This window comes from Astyanax mexicanus, chromosome 14 (genome assembly GCF_023375975.1).
Source record: "Astyanax mexicanus isolate ESR-SI-001 chromosome 14, AstMex3_surface, whole genome shotgun sequence".
Taxonomy (NCBI): Eukaryota; Metazoa; Chordata; class Actinopteri; order Characiformes; family Acestrorhamphidae; genus Astyanax; species Astyanax mexicanus.
This window is the reverse complement of record NC_064421.1, coordinates 334,638-357,651: the sequence shown is the minus strand read 5'-3', so window position 1 is coordinate 357,651 and position 23,014 is coordinate 334,638. Positions and strand designations below refer to the sequence as shown.

At 36.8% G+C, this 23,014-nt stretch overlaps 1 protein-coding gene across 1 annotated transcript; it reads right to left on the bottom strand.

Moving 5' to 3' along the window:
* Positions 1–1,141: 1,141 nt before the first annotated feature.
* On the bottom strand, positions 1,142–19,075 carry sccpdha.1 (saccharopine dehydrogenase a, tandem duplicate 1). The gene is made up of 12 exons (XM_022664748.2): positions 18,751–19,075; positions 11,526–11,638; positions 10,181–10,261; positions 9,477–9,606; positions 9,218–9,267; positions 8,960–9,090; positions 8,269–8,386; positions 5,508–5,627; positions 5,163–5,219; positions 4,800–4,911; positions 4,367–4,448; positions 1,142–2,911 (listed from the first exon to the last, which is right to left on the bottom strand). Exons 1-12 carry the CDS (start codon positions 18,938–18,940, stop codon positions 2,821–2,823), a joined length of 1,275 nt encoding a protein of 424 aa, XP_022520469.2. The 5' UTR covers positions 18,941–19,075; the 3' UTR covers positions 1,142–2,820.
* Positions 19,076–23,014: the final 3,939 nt, after the last annotated feature.

Genomic DNA, 23,014 nt, shown 5'->3' with positions numbered 1-23,014 from the left:
CTACAGAACTCCTAGACTTTAGGACTACAGAACTCTTAGACTTCAGGACTACAGAACTCTTAGACTTTAGGACTACAGAACTCCTAGACTTTAGGACTACAGAACTCTTGGACTTTTGGGGTGTAGAACTGGAAGACTGTAGGTCTATAAAACTTGTAGACTTCAGGACTACAGAACTCTTAGACTTCAGGACTACAGAACTCTTACCCTGCGTTCACACTGGAAAGCGACAAAGCGACAGGCGACCATTCATTTCCTATGGCAGGGCGCGATTTGTCGCCGCGACACGCGAGAGGCGACAAAGCGACAGAGCGACAGAGCGACAAGCGACACGGAGATGAATTTTTCTCAACTTTATGCAAATTAATTATGACGCGGTGAAGCGACATTCTAACCCGATTGGCTCCTAGCTTTTCTTTGGACCAATCACAAACCAGGCGGGCTGACATCCTCAAGCTCCTGCTCTCTGAATTTCTAGTTTCTTTTTCTGTTCATTCTGTTGAACGGGGTGGACCCACATCAGTCTGCGGGAACGGCTGCATTTCCAGCGCAGTTAAATCACAGAAACGCCCAAGAGTCCAGCAAGTTTGGGAGTTATAGCTGGAGAATAAAGTGGCCGAGCGATTCCTTTTTTGTGCCTTTTTTCTTGTCGGAGGCTGGACCTTGATAAACGCGGGCGTTGAGCTTGACACGCCCACAAGCGACAAACGCTGGGCGACACAAGCGACTCGTCGCGTTCCAGTGTGAACGCAGGGTTAGACTTCAGGACTACAGAACTCTTAGACTTTAGGACTACAGAACTCTTCGACTTCAGGACTACAGAACTCTTAGACTTCAGGACTACAGAACTCTTAGACTTCAGGACTACAGAACTCTTAGACTTCAGGACTACAGAACTCTTAGACTTCAGGACTACAGAACTCTTAGACTTCAGGACTACAGAACTCTAGGACTTTTTTTTATATAAATCCTGAGATAACTCCAGCTCAGAGAACTGTCCAATAGGAATGTATTAATTTAAATAACAGGGACGATTAGATTTTTTTGACGTGTTTTATAGAGCACTATCATTTCATTCCTTCTTTTACTTACTTTATTCAATGTTCCATAAAATATTATAATTATTCCAGAAGATACGAGATCCAGATTTATTTAGTTTTTTATTTAAACAATCAGAACATGCTGCTCATTCTCTTACTCAGACTCAGAGTAAATTTGCACTAAATCATATCAAAATACACCATTTATACAAGATTCACTTACAAAAACACCAATTTACTCTGATTAATTCAGCTCTCTGAGATCTGCAGCGTTTAGTGTTTTAGTGCAAAAATAAGAGGAGCAGTCGTGCAGATCGGTGCAAACAGAAGCAACAGTTCAGGTTATATAAACACAGCGTTATATAAACCAGCTTATAGACCAGGATACACTAAACACCTCCTGATCAGACCAGGTGATCGCACTAATTACGCTAAATTAATGATAAACTGAATCACTTAAACTTAGTATCTCAGGGGGTTCTGGGTAATTTTCTCTTTTGTTTTTTTTTTTGTTTTTTTTATCCTCTGTGATTTTATTCCCGTCCAGAACGATCATGTAGGTGTTTTTCTCAGACGTCCTCTGAAAAAATTACAGGCTGAATTATCTACTGTTTTTATTTAGATATTTGTCCACTGCCGGGCACCGTAATTACACTTTGGGGGCGCAACAGCAGAGAGTGGAAATGGAGGAGCTACTGAACGCTGTGATGTCATGTGACCGAGAAAAACTAAAAACTCACTGATCCTCCAGTTTTTACGATTGCAGTTCGGATGCAGGAGTTTTATCACTGTTTTTCACAGACGAACCCCTGAGATACTAATCTCGTCCAGATAGAGCTTTAAACAGTGTGTTTTACTCCCTATAGGTCAGGTGTATCTGTACTAATGATGTTTCTAGTGCCCCCTAGTTTACATTTTATTTTAAGCTTTTAATTTTAAAACGACTTAAAAATTAATTGCATTGTCGTAAAGTACCACTGAGCTGTATATTATTAGAAACAGTCTAATTTAGTTTATATGAGTTTTTTTTGCTGTTTTTAAGCTTCATTACTGTTATTAGTGTAATAGCTAATGGACATCAATAAAAAAAAAATAACAGATTTTATTCTTTGGTATTTTAGAAGCATTTCTATTGGTCCATTCATCTTAAAATTAGGGAACAATATAAAGAACAACTTGTGTTTTGTTTTGTTTTAGCATAATATAATCTGAATCTTGCTTTTCATAAAAAATGCCATTGTTCTTTTATATTGTCACGTATTTAGACGAACACAAAAAGCGTCTTTTTGGTAATTTTAAGACAAATAAATTAGATTTGGTGCATTAATAACAGGAGTTGAAAAATGTTAATAGCTAACTCCAAAACAATGGCATTTTCCTTTAAATAAGATTTTTAATATAATATAATCTGAACGTTGTGCTGTATATTATTCCAAAAGTACCTGGAATAAAATCTTTTTACTCTGACGTCCATTAAGAATTGCACTTTTGATTTGCAAACTTGATTACCTACAATTATTAATAATTATATAAAAATAATGAAAAATCTATATCGTAATATTATGGTTTGTAAAGCTGTCTTAGTAGTGTGATATATATATTTTTATTATATTTAAAGCATATCGCTCGGCTCTAACAGCTCTATATGCTGAATTTACCCCTCTCTTACATGTAGTGTATCCAGGGCGTTAGGGTATGTAGGCGTGTCCCCGTGTCTCTGAGAATAAATGGACGGGCTGTGGCGCCGCTCCGCTCGGAGTCCGGCTGCGGTCGGCCGGGTCTACAGCACGGAGAACTGGATGCCGTGTTTGTTGAGACGGTCGATGAGGGTGGTCTTGGCGAAGGCGGCGCCGGGAGTGTAGACTCCACCCCTGCAGAAATCACACCACCAAAATAGAATATATTAGGGAGTGTAAACAGCGGCTTGCAAAAGTATTCATACCCCTTGAAGTTAAACTTCAAGATTTATTACGATTTTTAGTGATGATAGATAAACACAGAGTAGCACATCATTGTGAGGTGAAACAAAAATGATGCACAAATTTTAATCAAAAAAAAATCTGAAAAGTGTGACGTGCAAAAGTATTCAGCCCCATATAAGTACTTTACATCTAGTTTACTACATAATTTGAACAGATAAACTGTCCCTTACACTGAGACAAAATTTCTTGTTTACCGGACCAAACAAAATACTTCAAAATTACCTGGAAAAAAACATATATATTTCTACATTGACTTCCTTTGAAAGTTTAGAAGTTTTTTTTCTTTCCTGTATAGATGCTGATGCTGTTTTGGAGATATATATATTTTGGACAGCAATGATATTTCTTACAGTAGTCAATTTAATATAATGACTAATGATGTTAATAATGTTATATATTGCTCCTAAGCGCAGTATTATGTTGCTTTGCACAGAAAGAGATGCTACTATTGGTGTGGTATTACCTTTTGTATCTGTCTTATTCTGAAATATATAAAATACTAATATTTTATTTTGGGTTTTTCAGAACACATGGGCTGTTTGGACAGTGTAAAAGTTTATCTGACCTTGTTTTTGGATACAGTGTTATTTAGAGTGTGTTTGATGTGTTAAATCCTTGACTTCCAGTGAAGAATAATGTATTTTGTAATATTGCTAAATTAATTTAGTTTTTTACACTATAATGCAATATAAGGTCTAGTCTGTAATGATAACCTGATAATTATGTTATTGATTAATTGTACAATATATTGTTGCTGTCCAGTAAAAAATATGTATCTCCAAAACACTTAACCTTCACAGGTTCACAGTTAACCTTCTTACATTTTAATAGAAGTCAATATAAATAAATATGAGTTTATTTTTAGGTAAATTTGGAGAATTTCTATTGGTCAATTAATCATGAAATTGTGACAGAGTGAGGGACAGTTTGAGAGTTCAAATTATGTAAAAAACTGAAAATGATTTAAAAACGGAGATACTTGTTTTTCACTGGACAGGAAATGATATGTAGCTGGGGTGTTGATTTTGTATACAAACAGGACTTTTATTTTGGTAGGATAGTTACTTTTTATATTTCAAATCCAGTGTAATTAAGTTTAATAATATAAAATGTATTGCTCTTTTAAAGGAGGTACTTTTATTATAAAGCTATTTTATTCTTGTTACACAGTCATCAAAAATAGTTATGTATTTTAATAATATTTTATCACTATTTCTTGTATCATTCAGACTAAACTGTTCTAATAACAGTCCTACTACTCTGTGCTCTTCTGGGCGTGGTGTAAAATGAAAGATCAGTAGTGAGCTGTAAGGGTTAATAGTGAGCAGAGAAGAGTTTACTCACTTTTTAGGGAGTGAATCCAGTTCGTTCAGGATGGTGAACGCTGCCTGAACCATCGCTATGGGTGTAGCCACGTACGCCGCCTCTGCACAACATCATCATCACAGTGATTACATCACCACACCTCACTCACCTATGTGGAAAATCTTACGAAGAAACCTTGTTTTACCTTGAATATATTGACAAGTATCTCACAATCATGATTACTTATCTTGGTATCTAAAATTACATAATCATCTGTGAAACCCTGTATTTTATATGCATTAACCAATACTTACACCACATTTGATCATTTTATTATTCACAGTATATTTTTCACACATTTATATAGAAGGCTAACCATTACATCATATCTCGAACAACACACACTCACCGCACATCTCACCTACTCCACCCCACCTCTCACATCAGCAGTAGTTAGAGTAGTGATCATCACCTGGTCCCTGGACGAGGGTGCGGATCTTGGCGTTGGGTTTCCCCTCAGACGGATCCTGACCTTCAGTGTAGCCTTCTCCATAAAACCCAAACCTGAACGAAGAGCCCTCCATCTGCACATATATACATATATATTTATTATATACACACACACATCTCAGATTTATCTAATTACTCAACTCTCTTATCATAATTCTTTTTACTGTGTAAGTGTGAATGTGATTGTGTAACTGATGACAGGCTGGATCACTGATTGGTGCTGAAATCCTGTAATACTTTTAAAGATCAGAAATAAATAAATAAATGATGCAGTGTGTGTGTGTGTGTGTGTTGTCAGTATGGTGTGTTTAACTGAAATTTATACCTGTTTTTGGGTTGGTCCCTCCTTGGAGAAATATCCAAAAGAGAAAAAACGTGGAAACTAAAAACCAAAAAGAGAAAGAAAAAAAAAAAATTACATAAACGTACTACTTTAATAAACACTACCAGTCAAAAGTTTGGACACACCTAATTCAGTGTTTTGCTTTATTTAATGTATTTTCTACATTGTATATGAATCTAAAGTAGAAAACAGATTCTGGATTATTAAACAATACTTCAGCATGTGTTCCTGTAGAGCTTTAATATTAAATTTACAATATAAAAAAATCCTGTCCTGTGTGTGTAAAGTGTGAACAGGGTGAGAGTAAATCAATTAACACTTTCTGACCTTAATCAGAAGATTCCTCCCAAAACTGAACTGAACCAGAATCCAGAACATCAGACCAGCGAATAGCAGCTTCACCACGGAGGAGACTCCGCCCACTCCGACGTACGCCCCGTACTGAACCTGAGAACAAACAATATTTACATATAATTTAAATAATTATGCACTTAAAATACCATATTATTACAGTGCTCACCTGCATTATCTCATAATCCACACTTACTTACCCTTCCTGTTTTAATTGATACAGTGAGACATCTCAAATCATCCACTTGCAGTCTTGATACATTACCAACCAAGTTTTTAAAGAATGTGTTTTACTCAATATCAGCAGACATTCTTCAAATAGTAAACACCTCACTCATGTCGGGTGAATTTCCAAATTCATTAAAAACAGCCGTTGTGAAGCCTCTCTTAAAAAAGAAAAATTTAGATACAAACTTATTAAACAATTACAGACCAATTTCTAATCTACCATTCATTGGAAAAATAATTGAAAAAATTGTCTTCAAGCAAGTTATGCACTTTCTGTCCATAAATAACTGTCTAGACCAATTTCAGTCAGGTTTCCGGCCCAATCATAGTACTGAGACTGCGCTAATTAAGGTTATCAATGACATTCGCTTAAACACAGACTCAGGAAAAATGTCTATTCTACTACTGCTGGATCTCAGTGCTGCTTTTGACACCATTGACCACAACATTCTCATAGATAGACTTGAGAACCGGGTTGGAATTTCTGGAACTGTCCTAAAATGGTTTAGTTCATACCTTCAAGGAAGGAAATACTTTGTGGAAATGGAAAATAATGTGTCTGAGACTGTGCCAGTGACCTGTGGTGTACCCCAGGGTTCAATTCTTGGGCCACTCTTATTTAATTTATATATGATTCCTCTGGGTGAAATCATGCGTGACTATGGGATATCTTACCACAGCTATGCAGATGACACTCAGATCTACATGGCCCTCTGCCCAAACAACTATGGTCCCATTGACTCACTGTGTAAATGCCTTGAGCAGATAAATAAATGGATGGGACAGAACTTTCTGCAATTAAATAAAGATAAAACAGAGGTTATTTTATTTGGGAATAGTAATGAGAGGCACAGACTAGCTGCCTATCTGGATTCAAAAAGCCTGAAATCTAAAGAACTAGTGCGTAATCTTGGTGTACAAATGGACTCTGATCTCACTTTTAACAGTCATGTCAAAGCCGTCACCAAATCAGCATTTTATCACCTCAAGAACATCAATAAGATCAGAGATTTTCTGTCTAAATCAGACCTGGAGAAACTCATCCACGCCTTTATTTCTAGTAGGATTGATTACTGTAATGGACTCCTAACTGGACTCCCAAAAAAGACCATCAAACAGCTTCAGCTGATTCAGAATTCAGCAGCCAGAGTTCTGACTAGAAGTAAAAGAAGGGAGCACATCACCCCCATCCTTAAATCCCTGCACTGGATACCAGTCTGTTACAGAATAGACTTTAAGGTTCTGTTACTGGTGTATAAATGTGTTAATGGTGCAGGACCAGCATATTTATCTGATGTGCTCCAGCAGTATGAGCCGAGCAGAACTCTCAGATCATCAGGAACTGGTCAGTTAGAGCTGCCTAAAGTAAAAACTGAACATGGAGAGGCAGCGTTTAGCTGCTACGCTGCTCTTAAATGGAACCAGTTAACAGAGAGCATTAGAAGAGCTCCAACACTAAACATGTTTAAATCCAGACTGAAAACCTACATGTTTGATCAGGCTTTCAGCTCAGCTTAAAACACTGCAGCTCCGCCCACTTTTATTCTGTAACGGCACTTTTATATTATGTTTTTTCTTATTTTAATTTTATTTCCAATTCCTTGTTGTTCTTTTACATGTTTTTAATTTTACTTCTCTTTGTTTTAATCATGTATGTTTTATTCATGCTTTATTCTTATTTTATTTTTATTTCAAATTCTTTTTGTTCTTTTACATATTTTTAATTTGACTTATCTTTATTTTTATTTTTTTATTTGATTTCTCTGTGTATTTTCTAATTTGTAAAGCACTTTGAATGACCGTTGTGTATGAAAGGTGCTATATAAATAAACTTGCCTTGCCTTGCCTTGCCTACAAAACACTGAAAATATCAATAAATATGTTATTTCATGGTATTGTGATAAATGGTTTAAATCTCTATTTTTTCTGTGTTGATTTTATCAATAAAAAAACTATTTAATTACAGAGAATATTAAGTGCATAAATGCGTACTGTATAATTTTTTTGCATTATAAGATGCAACATAATATAAGATGCACTATCAATAAACGTCTATTTCCATACACATGGCGCACTGGATTATAAGGCGCATTATGTGACTCTAGAAAGGAACAGGGGTGTCAACATGTTTTCCTTCTAATAAAAATTGGGCAAAACTTTATAATAACTTTCATTAATATACTATTCACTAATTATTAAATACTTATTTTTCACATTTTAAGAAACTAAAAAGTTGCTATCACATTTGTCCGGTTTAAAATTCACATTTACTAGCGATTTATTAATATTCAAATTCTGACGAGCTAATGATTTGTTCACATCTACTGATCATTAGTTAAAATATATTAATGAAAGTTTTTATAAAGTTTTACCCAAAATTGTGTATTGTGAAATTGTCTTTAAATATTGGTGATATTAATATTTTACTATATTTTTATTATTAAAAAACATAGTTATCAGGTAAATATTGTGTGATTATTGTGTATCAGTGATTAGAGCTGGAACTGACCGGGTTCTCCTGGAGCTCCTCATGCAGGAACCTCTGGGTTCTCTTCACCACGGCTGGATCAGCTCCCATGAAGGGAACCGAGTACTGCTGGATCTCATTACTGTAGAACAGAGCACTCCTACACACACATATAAACACAAACACACACATATAAACACATAATATTTAATGCTATACACACTGCCAGGCTCTACTGGTTGGGTGGCTGCTGTGGTATCCCTGTTGGTTGCTATGGTGTTGCATTAAAGAGGCACTAAACCCCATCTCATAAACCCTAACACATGCGTACATTTTTTTATATACTTTATAAACATTTCCTATCTTAAAAAACACTTTCATTGCAGTAGTTCCCGCCTCTGCAGCGCCCCCTCAGGTTCAGATGTGCTATAGACGAGGATGATGTTTCTCACAATATGCAAATCACTCAATAGACAATCAATAATCCCAACCCCCCGGCTGACGACCTCAACCATCTGCATCTCACTGCTGTCAGAGGTACACTGCTCCGCCCAATCAGCTCTAAACCCATACATCACCATCATGTAGTTACTCTTTAGTGTTTGCTTCAGTGTTAGTAATATATTTCTATGAGTATATTTTATAAATTGAGAGGTAAAATCTGATAACTGATAAGATTGTATGTATATTAGAACTGTGTGATGGTGATCAGATCAGTGAATCTGATTGGTACCTGCGTTTGATTTTGGCTCCGACAACAGGAAGTGGTTTATGGCCGAACTTCTTCCTCAGGCTGCGGAGCGTCCCGCTGTCCGACAGACCGTACACCAGAGACTGCCACGTCCCCTCGTGAATACACGCACCCTGAACAAACACCACACACACACACACCGGGTCATACACTGATCACTAATCACACACACTGATACCATGATCACAAACTAATCAATAATCACATCTGATCACAGTGAGTTAGATGAACAGTACTGACCTCGGGTCCTGCACTCGCCGTCAGAAAACTTTCCACCGATGTAAGAGTGCCTGCAAAACACACAACACACACACCATCATCATCACCATCATTATAATCATCATCACCTAACCAACACACAGCAGAACCAGAACACACACCACCACATCATCATCATAATCACTATCATCTACATTAATCACATCTGTTCACAAACTAATATCTGGATCTGGAATGATGTGTGATGATTATATGAATCTGGATTTGTAGAGGAACCCACCTTTAAACTGGTCTCTGGTGAACAGGATTCCCAGATCTGCTGGAATGGAGTCGAATCCACAGCTTCCCACTATATACACCCCCTTCTCCCCCGCCTCACCATCATACTTCAACTGCATACCCTCCAGAAACTACACACACCATCACACACACAATAACAAACAAAAACACAGTGCAAAATAAGTGTTAAAATATTACATATTATAGCACTACAGCAATTCTACAGCATACTACACTTCCACTACAGCGCATTAGAATTATACTACAATTTAAAGTACACTACTCTGAAGTACAATAGAATTACTCTACAGTGCAGTTTCACTACAGCTACAGTAAAATATACAGTACAATTACACTCCAGGACAGAGGAAAAGTAGTCAATGCAGGTTTGTTACAGTACATTATACTACCTTACAGTAAAGTACACTACACTATAGTAATGTTTCTCTACTGTACGGTACAATTACAGTACAGTATACTACAGTACAATTACACAACAGTAGTTTTACTCCGGTATGGTACAATTACAGGTAAAGTACAATTACACTACAGCAAAGTTTCACACAAGAATGGAACAGTTACAGAACAATTGTAGCTGTTGTAATTCAGCTATTTAAAAACTGGAAAATAAGTCATTTCAGCCCAGTCCTGAGTGTTTTAGTACAGTACTGGTTGATACTGGTACCGTACTGGTAAAAGACGTACCTGAGGTTCTCCACTGACGTCCACACAGTGCGCCCCGTTCTCCACACAGGCCTTGACCACCGGCTCTCCAAAGAACCTGTACTGCAGGAGAACGAGTATTTCAGTACATTCAGCAACTCAGTACATACATCAGAAATATATAATAAAAATATATTTCATTTTATTTATCCCTCATTTTACAATTAAACACATTATAAGCTGTGTGCAGAAGTCTGTGCACGCTTGTACAACTGATGTGGTGTTTAAAGTGTAAAGTAGTGATGAGACGATACAGTTTTCTTTCAGCTCCGATCCGATTCCGATATAAAACTGCCGGAACCGAAAAAAATACCAATACTTGTAGTTTATTATTAGTACTATGATTAAAGTTACATAATGAGGTTGAAACAGACAGACAGCGCTTTGAAGAGTAACGTTATACACAAGTGCATTTAATATAAATGTGTTCAAAAATCATTTATTTGACACACTTTATATACAAACACAACAGTTTTCTTTTAAATTCAATGTTTTAATTTTTATTAAATATTTTTTAAAAGTTAAATATTAAATACTTTAAATATAAAATACTTTTTTTATGCACTGCGCAGGAGACTTTTATTTTGACATGTAGCATAGTGGATTAGCTGCAATAGCTAATGCTAAACGACGTCGCTAACTGTATTTCTGAGCTAAATAAATCAGTGTTTTGTGTTTTTTTTATAGATTTTTTGATTGATTTAATAGTGCTGGTTAGAGTGGGGAGGATCTGTGGTTTGATATTAGATGTGGATTATGGCTTTAGTTCACTTTAGTAAGTTAATTATTACAGTCACAATGCCTGAATGCAGCTGTTGGTGCTAATGCTAGCTAGACTAACAGACTGCAGATGTTAATGGAGATGCTAACGGCTAACTGGCGATGCTAACTGTATTTCTGACCTAATTTAAATCACTGTGTAATCCCTTAGCTCTGTACTGCATTTAAAAACATGTTCTGTCTCTGTTTCACTTCAAGCATAGTCTTAATATGACTGGTTATTGTTTACACTATATAAGACCTAGATATAAGTTTTATTTTTATTTTTTATTCTTATTTCTATTTCTTATAGAATCAATGTGTGAGAGAAACCAGTCTGTTAAATTTGTGTTATATGGTTTTGTCAAATAAAACTCTAGTTTAAGCCATTTTTCATTTTTTAACTTTTTCTTTAAAATATTATTTTTAAATCTCGTCTCGTCTCGTTCTCGTGAACCTAGTATTGTGTCTCGTCTCGTGATATTAGTGCCTTGTCTCACCTCTACTCTAATCTGATCACGTACAGAACCTGGGTACAGTGGAGAGTATGGTGCTGCTGGATACTTACCGGACCCACACAGTTCAGAACAATCACCGCCTGTTTACACATCACCGCCAACGACTCCGCATCGTCCACATCCGCCACGATTATATCCACCTCCGTCTGCAGCTCCGGCTTACCTACACACATACACACATTTTATATACACACACATACACACATATTAACCAAAAGTTATTATTTCACTCTTTTAGATTTTCTAAACTGAAAGTAGAAGTGTTTCTGATTGTAGAAGAATATGGATAAAATATAGTGTTTAATGGTATCTGAGAGCTGAACCACCATCCCTGCTAATCCTGATAATATATTCATTCTATAAACCGGGGTGTCGGTTGCTTTTCGCGTGAGGTCCGGTCACGTCATGCGTCTTTACGTCACACGTACAGCCTCTAAACGAGGATCCGGCTCAGTTTTACTGAACGTGAGCGGCTGGTGGAGCAGCGGTGACTTCAGAAGAGGAAACTCAGAGCTCAGTAGCTCCTCCATTCAACTTTACTACAAAAATGTTACTACAAAAGCCTTAAAAGTTCAGAAAACCTACCAAATGTCCTCACAATCCAACAATTTACGACAAACAACGTTCACACCTCATATACACACACACACCACACAAGTTTTGCTATAATTGTGAGGACCGTCCATTCACAATTGAATAACTGTAGCTAATTTATACTTTACTGATCTTTAACCCCAACCTTTACTGCACTGACCAGAAGTAAAGAAATTAAATAATAAAATTAATAATATACTTAAATAAATAAATATATTGAATTTTAGCTTCATCTCTGAGGAACATTATAAGTGTTATAATTCTTCATCTATTTGGTGCCTTTGATTTTTACTGTGGATCTTTTCAGTGGGGCTTCTCATGAATATATATTTAGAGCTTTGTTCAGGTGTAGCTGTTGATATATCTCCCTCCAGCATGTTTCCAGAACTGAACTCTCTGTAAATTTGCTTTATGACTACTTTTAGTGCAGTTTCAGGCACTTTGGGTTTTCTGATTATCGGCAGCACATCAATCATTAATTAACTAGTTAATTTTGTGGCACAAACTAATAAAAACTAATATAATCTTCAAACAAAAGGAAATAAAAGAAGTGAAATATATTTATATTTTATTGATATATATTATTATTGAAATATACATTAATATATCCAAACTATTTTAAAAGATATTTGGTTATTTTTGTGTTTTTATGGATTTTTTGTACATTTTACTGCCAAAGTCTATTGCATCTTTAATCTCTCATTTTTTTCTGTTTAATTTTTGCTTCTGAAAAATAAGACTGTCCAAATCCTAATGAAAATAATTTTCAAATACCTACAAATATTGTTAAAAAAACACATATATTATATATATTTTATTATATGTTATCTTTTTCTTTCGTTTGCAGATTTTATTATAAATATGATTAATACATGTTGATTTTTTTTCCTGCTTTTTGTGTTTAAATACAATTTGCTTTATGTAACAAGTATTTAATGCATTTAACTCTTTCTTTTTAAAAGGGCAGAATAATGACAGCCAAGCAATATGTATATCTCAGAATAAATTCCTGTAATATATTCCTCTTTTTATAATAAGTGTTTGGTGGTGTAGCAGCTCCTGGATCAGTCTCTGTACAGAGAGTAAAGTTCGTTGGCGTATCGGTTTGGTTATGTAAATCAGAGCCATAATTAATGTAAAATTGTAATAAAATAATTTAGGAGGATCGTTAACGGTAATAAACACTGTACACTGTTCTCAACATGCAAATAAACTCCATTACCCACAGACACACACTCCTACTGATATACAGTAACTCCACATACATACAGTACCAGTCAAACGTTTAAACACCTTAAATTTAGTGGGTTTTTTTTTACATTATTTTAAAATGTTCTATATTGTAGATTAATACTAAACTCATGAAGAAAAACATAAGAAATTATTTACTAAACAAAAAAAGTGTTAAACCAGATTATGTTTTATATTCAAATTCTTCAAAGTAGCTCCTCTTGTTAATATCTGCACTGCTAAACTGTGCTGCACTGAGGAGCACAGCTTTCCACACGTGCTCACATTTACAAGCATGTGACAACCATGTGGATGTGCTCCTCAGGCAGCAGCAGCCTGTCACTCACACAGACACAGAGACAGCACTGTGTATCTACTTCTTCTTGAGTCAAGAATCAAAACATAAAACATGATACGTTTAATTTGATTGTCTTAAGTGACATCAAACGTCCCGTGACGTGACTATTGTGCATTCACACATCGCCATGACGATCCTCAAACGATATATAGTGCAGCTCCAACACATACTGATGAGACTCAAATCAGAACTGAATATAATCAGGTAGGAAGAAGAGAGAAGAGGAGGTAGAAGATCAGCTTTAGGCCCAGTTAGTGATCTGGGTCCACTCTGTAAGAATACCGGTTCTGTTTGGTCCATTCTCCCCGTCTCCCCGTCAACATCAGAGCTTTCAGAGAGTACAATACTCCAGCACCTGCTGATCCGGAGAGATCCGGAGAGCTGAGGGAGGAGACGGGCTCTAACGGGTCGGATCATGTGAGAGTAATACAATTTACCATCAGCTGCTCAACAAACAAACAGCTTCAGAAACCCGCAGAGAAACAGAGCCGCAGCAACAGAACCGCAGCAACAGAACCGCAGCAACAGAGCCGCAGCAACAGAACCGCAGCAACAGAACCTGCAAAACAGCACCGCAGCAGCAGAGCCGCAGCAACAGAACCGCAGCAACAGAACCTGCAAAACAGCAGAACCTGCAAAACAGCACCGCAGCAGCAGAACCGCAGCAACAGAACCTGCAAAACAGAACCGCAGCAACAGAACCGCAGCAGCAGAGCCGCAGCAACAGAACCGCAGCAACAGAACCGCAGCAACAGAGCCGCAGCAACAGAGCCGCAGCAACAGAGCCTGCAAAACAGAGCCGCAGCAACAGAGCCGCAGCAACAGAACCGCAGCAACAGAGCCGCAGCAACAGAGCCGCAGCAACAGAGCCGCAGCAACAGAGCCGCAGCAACAGAGCCGCAACAACAGAGCCGCAACAACAGAGCCGCAACAACAGAACCTGCAAAACAGAACCGCAGCAACAGAACCGCAGCAACAGAGCCGCAACAACAGAACCGCAACAACAGAACCTGCAAAACAGAGCCGCAGCAACAGAACCTGCAAAACAGCACCGCAGCAGCAGAGCCGCAGCAGCAGAGCCGCAGCAACAGAACCGCAGCAACAGAGCCGCAGCAACAGAGCCGCAGCAACAGAACCGCAGCAACAGAACCTGCAAAACAGCACCGCAGCAGTAGAGCCGCAGCAACAGATCCGCAGCAACAGAGCCGCAGCAACAGAGCCGCAGCAACAGAGCCGCAGCAACAGAACCTGCAAAACAGAACCACTTCAGCAGAAGTTATTTCACACAGTTCTCATCATGCTCAGATTAACAATAATTTCCACCCAACACCATTAACTGTACTAAACTCACTGATGAGCTTCAGGTTAAAGTTTTAAGTTTAAGTTTTTAAAAACCTGAATGACTGAAATTAAAAGTGGGCGTGTTCTGGGCTGTGCAGAATGTGTTTTATTGGGCGGATTAGAGGGGAATCTCTGATGTGCTGCTTTTTATTTCATTATCATCCAGCTAAAATAAGAGTTCTGGACTAAAGGGGTGAATTTACCTGATTTTTACCTGATACTCCACTGGTGGTTATAGGGGCGTGGCCACAAGGGCAAACATAAAAATGAAAGCACTGAAAGACTGAAAAAATTCAACTAAAATAATTTTCAAATAACTGCAAAGAACAATAAAGTAATAAGTATATTTAAAAAAAAAATATTCATACATACAAACACACACACACACACACACACACATATATATATATATATATATACTTTTTTTTACACATTTTCCTTTTGATTGTTAAAATGTTGATTACAGATAATTTTTTTTCTTTGTGTTAAAAGTTGGGTTTTTTTTATTAAATGCAAGTGTTTGAACACAGTGTGACTGGTGAGATAAAACTTGGCCCCTCTATGAATATCGTGGCTCCTTAAGATAAAATAAAATAATTCTTTATTAATCCCACAATGGGGAATTAAACAAATAATAAAACTAAAAACTAAAAAAAAAATGTATATGTAAATATATATATATAAAGGGAATATTGTGATAATATTCAAGGCCCATATCGCCCAGTCCTATAGTGCACACAATAAAGCATTACAGCTATACTGAGTAAGCACATATTAAGGTAAAAATAATAAAGTGTTTATCAGTACTGTGATCATTCAGAATAATCTTAGACCTGCACTGATCTGCTCTCAGGTGGAACAGGTCTGAATATTTCTGCACCTTCCCCCGGTCACAGGTTTATTCTCCACGCTGCAGGTGTTGAGAAACCGACTGAAACAAAGTCCAAACTGATAAAACATCCCGACTCCTCCTCTAACAGACCAGCGCCGGGGTTATCAGACCACTTTAACCAGGATCAGATCAAACATCAGATCCAGAACCCGGATCAGTCCGGTCTGATCAGCTCAGATCATCAGATAAACCCACACAAACCACGTAACTCCACACATCAGAGCGGATCTACCTGCTGAACCCAGCGGCCAGAGTTAAACTAAACACAGAGAAATTTATTAATCAAAACCCTCATATCCCCCTATAATAATACCACAGCATCCCCCCACAAACCACACAGCGATACCCTCATATCCCCCTATAATCACAATATTTCAGCATCCCCCTCAAACCACACAGCAATACCCTCATATCCCCCTATAATAATGATACCACAGCATCCCCCCTCAAACCACACAGCGATACCCTCATATCCCCCTATAATAATGATACCACAGCATCCCCCCAAAAACCACACAGCGATACCCTCATATCCCCCTATAATCACAATATCACAGCATCCCCCTCAAACCACACAGCAATACCCTCATATCCCCCTATAATCACAATATCACAGCATCCCCCTCAAACCACACAGCAATACCCTCAAACCACACAGCGATACCCTCATATCCCCCTATAATCACAATATCACAGCATCCCCCTCAAACCACACAGCAATACCCTCAAACCACACAGCGATACCCTCATATCCCCCTATAATCACAATATTACAGCATCCCCCTCAAACCACACAGCATCCCCCTCAAACCACACAGCGATACCCTCATATCCCCCTATAATCACAATATCACAGCATCCCCCTCAAACCACACAGCAATACCCTCATATCCCCCTATAATCACAATATCACAGCATCCCCCTCAAACCACACAGCAATACCCTCATATCCCCCTATAATCACAATATCACAGCATCCCCCTCAAACCACACAGCAATACCCTCAAACCACACAGCGATACCCTCATATCCCCCTATAATAATGATACCACAGCATCCCCCCACAAACCACACAGCGATACCCTCATAGCCCCCTATAATCACAATATCACAGCATCCCCCTCAAACCACACAGCAATACCCTCAAACCACACAGCGATACCCTCATATCCCCCTATAATAATGATACCACAGCATCCCCCCACAAACCACACAGCGATACCCTCATAGCCCCCTATAATCACAATATCACAGCATCCCCTCAAACCACACAGCGATACCCTCATATCCCCCTATAATAATGATACCACAGCATCCCCCCACAAACCACACAGCGATACCCTCATAGCCCCCTATAATAACGATACCACAGCATCCCCCTCAAACCACACAGTGTGTGAACAGTAAATATTGGTGTGAACTGGTTCATTACAGCTGATTCCAGTATAACTACAGCTGGTACACAGGGGCACCATTCACTCCATTCAGCTGCTGCTCACACTCACACACACACACACACACTCAAACACACTCACACACACTGTACACTCCCTAACACTGCTGCACTATTATACACACTCCTCTCTGAGAGAGAAGAGTGATCAGAGAAAGAATCCAAAAATTATGATCGTGACTAAAGAGTGAACAAAGAGTAATAAGAGTGATCAGATAGCAACCAGAGAGTGAACAGAGAGTAGGTGTGTCACACTGCACGGTGCACAATAGTATCAGTAAAAATGTAATACTTTGTTACACTTTAGCTTTTTATACAAAATCAGGGTCTTGGTAAATTACTGTTTCAGCTGTTTCAGTTTCTACTCAATATATAAAACTCTTATAAATATAAGCAAAGAGTATAAATATATCCTACTAAGTGACACGAGAATGAATAAAGAGTGCTGAGAGTGAATAAGAGTGCTCAGGGAGTGAGTAAAGAGTGCTGAGAGTGAATAAGAGTGCTCAGGGAGTGGGTAAAGAGTGCTAAAAAAAAGTGAGTAAAGAGTGCTGAGAGTGAATAAGAGTGCTCAGGGAGTGGGTAAAGAGTGCTAAAAAAAGTGAGTAAAGAGTGCTCAGGGAACGAACAAAAAGTGTTCAGAGTGAGTAAAGAGTGCTGAGAGTGAATAAGAGTGCTCAGGGAGTGGGTAAAGAGTGCTAAAAAGGTGAGTAAAGAGTGCTCAGGGAGTGAGTAAAGAGTGCTGAGAGTGAATAAGAGTGCTTAGGGAGTGAGTAAAGAGTGCTCGAAAAAGTGAGTAAAGAGTGCTCAGGGAATGAACAAAAAGTGTTCAGAGTGAGTAAAGAGTGCTGAGAGTGAATAAGAGTGCTTAGGGAGTGGGTAAAGAGTGCTGAGAGTGAATAAGAGTGCTTAGGGAGTGGGTAAAGAGTGCTCAGGGAGTGAGTAAAGAGTGCTGAGAGTGAATAAGAGTGCTTAGGGAGTGAGTAAAGAGTGCTCGAAAAAGTGAGTAAAGAGTGCTCAGGGAATGAACAAAAAGTGTTCAGAGTGAGTAAAGAGTGCTGAGAGTGAATAAGAGTGCTTAGGGAGTGAGTAAAGAGTGCTGAGAGTGAATAAGAGTGCTTAGGGAGTGGGTAAAGAGTGCTCAGGGAGTGAGTAAAGAGTGCTGAGAGTGAATAAGAGTGCTTAGGGAGTGGGTAAAGAGTGCTGAGAGTGAATAAGAATGCTTAGGGAGTGGGTAAAGAGTGCTCAGGGAGTGAGTAAAGAGTGCTGAGAGTGAATAAGAGTGCTTAGGGAGTGAGTAAAGAGTGCTGAGAGTGAATAAGAGTGCTTAGGGAGTGGGTAAAGAGTGCGCAGAGAGTGAGAGTAAAGAGTGCTCGTGTTGGCAGTGTGGGAGTGATCAGCTCGTACCGAGACTCTCGGCGGCCTGGCTGATCGCGGTCTCCAGGCGGGCTCTGCTCCTGCCCGCGGCCGCCCAGCGCAGCTCCTCCCGGGCCTCCGCCGCGCAGCGCGCCGCCTCCTCCAGCACGTAGCGGCCGGTGAAGCCGGAGGCCCCGAACACGACGAAGTGATACCGGCGCGGAGAGCCTACCTCAGCCATGACCGGTACCGGTAAACACACACACTAAAACACAGTAAAACACACACTTACTAACTAACTAAAACACACACACTTACACACACTCACTCTCACACACGGAGTGATCACTCTGCTGCTACACACTCACTGAACTGCAGCGATTCCGGGTCTGGACACACCCCCTCCCCTGCTAAACCACGCCCCCGACATGCGATTGGTCCTGCCACCTGCTTTGTTTTATTATATATATATATATTTTTATTATTATTACATGATTATCAGTGATCTAATCAGAAAATATAATTATTTTTTTGATAAGCGGCGTATTTATATGACTAATAATAGAAAAAATAATCTTAAAGCAGGGGGCGGAGCAAAATTAAAGTCACAGGACTCTAACTTGAGCTATTATTGAATTGAATCGAATTGTGGTAATTGTATAACTGAATTGTTAGTTTCTAATTAAAAATATGATTAAATATTATAAATGAGTTTATAAAATCATTATGATATGTAGGGTTTTTTGCTCTATATAATTATGTGTAATAAATCACATTCAGAATAACCCTGAATTAAATTCATCTAAAAGCATAGGTCAATTTTAGATTTTCAGAGAATATTAGATTTTTAAATACATAGTTATCTTAGACAGAAATTCCACAAAATGGAATGTATATTTTTTTATATTTTTTTGTATGCACAAAAAAATCTTTTAAATAAAGCTCAAACTCTTTTAGTTCAGTCGTTTAGTTATATTGGTATTGTTCAGTTTGCTGTTCTCATGGTTTAACTGGTTGTGAAGCCTGTAGTATTTTATTACGTTAGTCAACTTTACTGAAACTATATTATAATTATTAACTTAATATTGTAATGTTTGGGGAACATACTCCATTGACACAAACGTACACATCATTGTTGTGACTACAGCTAATAAAAATAGATTATCATCAATTATTTAGAATGTTTGGACCTCTACCCTTGTTTTTTTGCGTTTCAAACTGCTCTACTGAAAATGAACAGATTACAAAGAGAATTTTAAATGTATATATTAACGTCAACATTAATCACACACCTCTAACTCCAAATTTACATACAGTTTCTTATTATCTTCGTTTGAAATAGGAAATTTGTAAGGAGTCTCATAGCACTTAGTTCTTGTTCTTTTTAGGTAAGTGATAACCTGATAAAGTGCTAAAACTGTTGATCATAAGATATTCTTGTACTTCCACAGATTATATTTAACAAGACAAATAATAAACCAATAGAATTCACGAAAACTACATGGTACAGTACTATCAATTTTTATTTCAATTTTAGTACTATAAAATTAATAAACAATAGATTTTAGAGAAATAGCCACTTTAAACCCAAAGTCCTTCATTAATTCCTATACTTCACAGGTTCTATAACAATCCGTTAGAAAATAATCTAGAAAATTAGAAATTAGAAAATGTACCGTTTTAACAAAGCAGCTCCATTTAACAACAGCTCTCACAGATGATTTTCTAATTGGCACTTAACCAAGAGTTATTTCTCATTTTTTCAGTCAGATTTACAGTAAACAGGTTTTAAACACACACATTATTTTCATCACTAAAAAGAAGTTAATTTCATTCCCATAAACTTCGTTACATATTTGATTATAAATTTGTTTACCTGAAGAGTTAAACCAGTCTATGTTAGAACATTCAAAATGGTTTATAAAATCTCTATATAATAATTTATATTAGGGAATTTTGCTTTTAGCTTTCCTCCACTCTTTAACCGCATCTCCACCACCTGGCTGATCCCTAATTACCTCATTACCAAACACACACACATTCTAATGTTAATGTAAATTAAAGCGCTGATATTAATCTATCTAGCTTAACAAACGCCCAGCATGTTAAAGTTTACAGTAGCAGATTATAATATTACATTATTATATTATTTTATCATTATATTAAATATTATTATATTAATTTTCCTGGATGGATGAACATGAACTCCTGCCCGCTGAGTCCCATCTATGTAATGCTGCTGTTTACAATCACGTGGAGTGACAGCGGGGACAACCAATCACACGATAGCAAGAAACGGCAGAGCCAATGAATGAGCTTGTGGGCGGTATCTGGCCTAAGCTTGAGCGGCCGTTTCCCGCTTGGTCCTAGTGCCCGACTTTTCCAATTTAATAGAATAGAATAGAATAGAATAGAATAGAATAGAATAGATAGATAGATAGATAGATAGATAGATAGATAGATAGATAGATAGATAGATAGAATAAATGTATTAAAAATACATTTATTAAAAATAAATAAATATGAAATGTTATTTTATAATTAGTATTAATTGTACAAATGTATTAAATTAATCATAAGATTACAACTGAAATGTTTTAATATTAGCTAGATTTTCTCTTTTTTCAGTTATGAGACACCAAAAGGCAGAGTATTCCAAAAATAATAATATAATATATATATAAAAAACATAATATATATATATATATATATATATATATATATATATATATATATATATATATATATATATATATATATATATAAAACAGTATAATTTTCAACATATTCAATTGTTTTCTATCTATCTATCTATCTATCTATCTATCTATCTATCTATCTATCTATCTACCTATCTACCTATCTATCTATCTATCTATCTATCTATCTATCTATCTATCTATCTATCTACCTATCTATCTATCTATCTATCTAATCTGACCCAGCATATATCAATAACCTATAACCCAGCAGTCTGGAGATAAGAGGTACTCTCACACAGATACTTTGACCCAGAACTGAGTGTTTTATTTTAAAACTTAAAAATGAATAAAACTGAAACTGCTTGTTTAATTAAAAGGTGTTATTCTAATCTGTATTGCATTAACAATAAATACTGGTTCAATATTTTATAAACTGTTTTAATAAGTGTAATTGTGAGATGTTGATGTGTAATTTTTGCATCTCAAGTTAATTTCAATACCAGTTTCTGTTGTTTACTGGTTTCAGATGGCCTATACTGGTAAATCTATATAAGACTTTATATGACTACCCATATTATTGTACTCTATATTAAAAAAAGGTTTTAAAATGAAAAAGTGTCATTTTCTAGTGTTAACTTTTGTAAATTGGCTTTTCATGCTAGAACAACCATGCCAAAGTATTAAAGTACTATAACCAGACAGCTTTAGCTAATCCTGTCAGTCGCACATTAATTCATTAAGGCATTTTTACATTAAAATTGTAAAACGTTATGGTTTTAGTTTCACAAAGAAAGCAGAAAACAATTTCTACATTTTTTTAAAGTATCTTTAAATAGATTCCCAGCAGGAATAACTTTATACTTTATTTTAAAATTGACCCATTGGCTGAGTTATTGTTTTAACAGTCCTTTTTTTATTTAACTTAAAAAAAAAAAACGACAAAATGTAAGCCCCACCCACTTCGCCTACAGCAGTTTAGCCCTGCCCACTAATGCTGAAGATATAAAGAGTGTTTCAGCCCACAATGCTTTTTTTAATGAGACACAATACAAAACAGCTAATCAGCCTTCAAAGTGTTTAGTTATGCAAGGCATATTTATACATTTATTAATATGTAGAAGTAATGAAAATATTATTTTATAAAATATGATAAATTAAAGCTCACAGTATAAAGAAGTACAAACCGGGAGTCTGAACAGTAAAATTTATTCAACAAGAATCAGATCTGAGTTTATAGACGATTTCATTGCATTTCCCTTCAAACGTTCCCCGAGACAAAACAAACATTTACAGTATGCAAATACATCTGTCTTTACGCCATATATACACAAAAATTAAAATTCATTAAAAAAAACTCTATCACCAGATATGCACTTTACTATTCCTTTTTTTCTTTCTGTAATAAAAATAAAAAAGATTTTCTCTGTCTGAGTTCCGGCCCACGCACCCATCAGCTCCTTCCCAGCTAACACGCTAAAAAAATCCCAAATAACCCAAATAAAAAACTATAAAACCATTTACAATATCTGTATTTAGAGTGTTATTCATTTCTAAACATGTTTCTTATTAATGTTTGTATAGAATTTTACACAGATCATGTTTTTTATATGATA